The 3,391-nt window shown below is 47.0% G+C and overlaps 1 protein-coding gene across 1 annotated transcript; it reads right to left on the bottom strand.

Moving 5' to 3' along the window:
• Positions 1–1,234: 1,234 nt before the first annotated feature.
• On the bottom strand, positions 1,235–2,663 carry LOC104984115 (olfactory receptor 2H1-like). Its single transcript, XM_010833736.1, has one exon. The coding sequence runs from the start codon at positions 2,400–2,402 to the stop codon at positions 1,449–1,451; it is 954 nt and encodes a 317-aa protein (XP_010832038.1). The 5' UTR covers positions 2,403–2,663; the 3' UTR covers positions 1,235–1,448.
• Positions 2,664–3,391: the final 728 nt, after the last annotated feature.

Raw genomic sequence — 3,391 nt, 5'->3', positions numbered from 1 at the left:
TCCCCTTCTCCTCCTGCCCCCAATCCCTCCCAGAATCAGAGTCTTTTCCAATGAGTCAACTCTTCGCATGAGGTGGCCAAAGTACTGGAGTTTCAGCTTTAGCATCATTCCTTCCAAAGAAATCCCAGGGCTGATCTCCTTCAGAATGGACTGGTTGGATTTCCTTGCAGTCCAAGGGACTCTCAAGAGTCTTCTCCAACACCACAGTTCAAAAGCATCAATTCTTTGGTGCTCAGCCTTTTTCACAGTCCAACTCTCACATCCATACACGACCACAGGAAAAACCATAGCCTTGACTAGACGAACACCCACTATTTAATATGTAATAATAACAATACGATCATTATCATCTTTCTGAGCAAGAGTAAAGGACTGATGACCCTGGACAGGTCTTAGGTCAGGAGTCTGAGATGCCAGATGTAATACCACATATTGCCATTAGTAGTGTTAGTCACTCAGTCGTGTCCGACTGACTCTTTGCGACTCCATGAATTGTAGCCCTCCAGGCTTTTCTTTCCATAGGATTCTCCAGGCAAGAATACTGGAGTGGTTTGCCATTCCCTTCTCCAGAGAATCTTCCCGACCCAAGGATAGAACACCGGTCTCCTGCTTTGTAGGCAGATTCTTTACCATCCGAACTACAGGGAAGATCCATTAGATGGCACCAATCCCTCCTTGTCAAAACTGTTCACCAGCATAAACATTTTGATGTCTCCCTCTCTGTCTTAGTGGTTGGTCTGTCATCTGTGGGTGCCAGAGAAGAGGAGGCAGTAGGACTGAAGAAATTAAGGTTTCTCCTAAGCCTCTGTTCTGACTTCCAGCCCAAGTATATGGAAAACAACTGCCTGTAATTGTGAAGCTGCCAGATGGAAGTCATAGGGCCTGGGATTTAGTCCTAACACTGTGTGTCCTTGGGTGCATCTTGGAACCCCCTGGGCTTCACCTCCCTGTCTCCTTGATGTAAAATAGAATGAGATAGCAAAATAGACACATAGGGAAGTGGAAAAACCTTAAGGGAGAACTAAAGAAACTACAGTAGAAATTAGAAGTGGAGGTGAAGAAATAGTGACAATGTGACAAGGAGGTGAGCTAGAAATAGAAATGATAAAGTTGGGGAGATCAACATTTTGTGTGAAGCACAAAATATTAAATTTGATTCATATGTTTCATATAGGGCTACATAAGTCCACTTAACACATTTTCAATTTTTGTTTCTCTTTGTGTGTGTCTCTCTGTGTCACACACACACTTGCATGCACACACACATAGGGGCTGTCATCCATTTCTGAGGCATCTCTCTGTGTCACACACCCACACTCACACTTGCATGAACACAGAGGGGGCTGCCATTCATTTCTGTGGTATGATGGATGTGAGGAGAGCAGAGTTGTGTGGACACAGACTTCCTGGCAAAACCACTGAGAAGCTGTTCTTGCTTTTCCAGCACATCAGGCAGCATTCCCTTGGCTCTCTCTGGAGTCCACATCCTTTCCAGGTAACCTCCTGAGCGCGCTCTTTACCTCCTTGTTCCTCAGGGTGTATATGAGAGGATTAAGTAAAGGAGTGCCCACTGCATAGAAGAGACCAAAGAACTTGCCTCTCTTCTGGGCGTAGGGATTTTTGGGCTGGAGGTAGACAGCAATGCCCGAGCTGTAGAAAAGAGTGACCACAATGAGGTGGGAGGAGCAAGTCCCCAGAGCCTTCCTCCATGCTACCACCGAGTTAATCCTCAGCACTGCCCGGGCAATGGCACCGTAAGAAACCAGGATGAGGCTGAGTGGCACAACCAAGATGAAGACACTGGCAACAGCCATCTGGATCTCACTGTAGGTGGTGTCTCCACAGGAGAGGTGAATTAGAGCTGGGACCTCACACACAAAATCATCCACTCGCTGGTGGCGGCAGAAAGGCAGACGGAGGGTCGGTGGTGTCTGGACCACTGACTCCACCAGCCCAATGACCCAGGCCATGGCCGCCAGCTGCCAGCACAGGCGGGGGTGGATGATGGTGGCATAGTGGAGGGGCTGGCAGACAGCCACATAACGGTCAAAGGCCATCACGGTCAGGAGGACATACTCCGTGGTCCCCAGGAACAGGAAGATGAAGAGCTGGACAGAGCAGCCAAGGAAGCTGATGGTCTTCCTTGGGCCCCAGAGGTGGATCAGCATCTGCGGGACACAGCTTGTGGTGAAGCAGAGGTCCAGGAAGGAGAGGTTGGAGAGGAAAAAGTACATCGGGGAGTGGAGCCTGGGGTCCAGCATGGACAGCAGGATGATGAGTGTGTTGCCCACCAGAGTCAGGAGGTAAGAGATTGAGACAACCATGAAGAGGATTCTTTCAAGCCCTGGGTGTTCAGAGAAGCCCAGAAGGAGGAAGTCCACTGGGAAGCTGTGGTTGACCATGGCCTGTTCTTGTCCAGACCTAGAGGGATGAGGGCTGTCTGAGCTGTGTGTTCCCACCTGTCTTATAATAACTCACCCTGGGCACTTGTCAGGTCATACCAGGTGGGCGTTTCTCTTCTGTCGTCACTCACTCAGCCTCTTTCCCAGCACATCGCCATCCAGCAGCTCCTTCTCTTCTCCTGCTCCTTCTGGTCAAATGTGGTCCAGTGAGAGTGAGGAAGCCGTGAATGTGCAGAAGACAGACGGAGACTCACACTGGTATCTCAGACTTACTGAGTGAAGGCAAAAGAAACTGATGTGAAATATGGAATAATTAATTAGTTTTCCTTAATTCACCAATCATTTATTGAATGCCTATTTTGTTCTGAGGACTGTGGTAGTTTTCGATATTCCCTTATGTCAGAAATCATTACCAAAGGAATCATTTTTACTGAGTTTCCTTCCTGAGAGTATCTATGCAGTACTTCCTACTTTGGATGATAAATTTTCTGGATCACTCATGTTTTATCCGCTTTACTTTCATTTGTAGGAGAGCCACCAGAGGCAGAATGTATGAATTAAGGACATTTCTTCTCTGTATGAAGTGACGCCACTACAGAGATATTAACTAAGTTATCTTGTCCCATGAAAAAATTGTGATTGGGACTTCCCTGGTGGTCCAGTGGCTAAGACTCCAAGCTCCCAATACAGGGCAGGGTTCGATCCCTGATCAGGGAACCAGATCCCACATACATATCAGACCTGGCACAGACAAATAAATATTTAAAAAAATTGTGATTTATTAAACTAAGTACAAGAGCATTTTCTATAACTAAAAAACCTGAGGACTTCCCTGGTGGTCAGTGGCTAAGATTTCGAGCTCCTAATGCAGGAGGCCCAGGTTTGATCTCTGGTCAGGGAATTAGATCCCACATGTCACAACTAAAGATCCCACGTGCCACACTAAGACCTCATGCATCCAAATAAATAAATAAATAAATAAATAAATA

This window comes from Bison bison, unplaced genomic scaffold, assembly GCF_000754665.1.
Source record: "Bison bison bison isolate TAMUID 2011002044 unplaced genomic scaffold, Bison_UMD1.0 scf7180017845329, whole genome shotgun sequence".
NCBI lineage: Eukaryota > Metazoa > Chordata > Mammalia > Artiodactyla > Bovidae > Bison > Bison bison.
This window is presented reverse-complemented; position numbering and strand designations above follow the sequence as displayed.

Coding starts and splice junctions, on each gene's coding strand:
- LOC104984115 (XM_010833736.1), bottom strand. CDS start 2,402: ATGGTCAACCACAGCTTCCCAGTGGACTTCCTCCTTCTGGGCTTCTCT.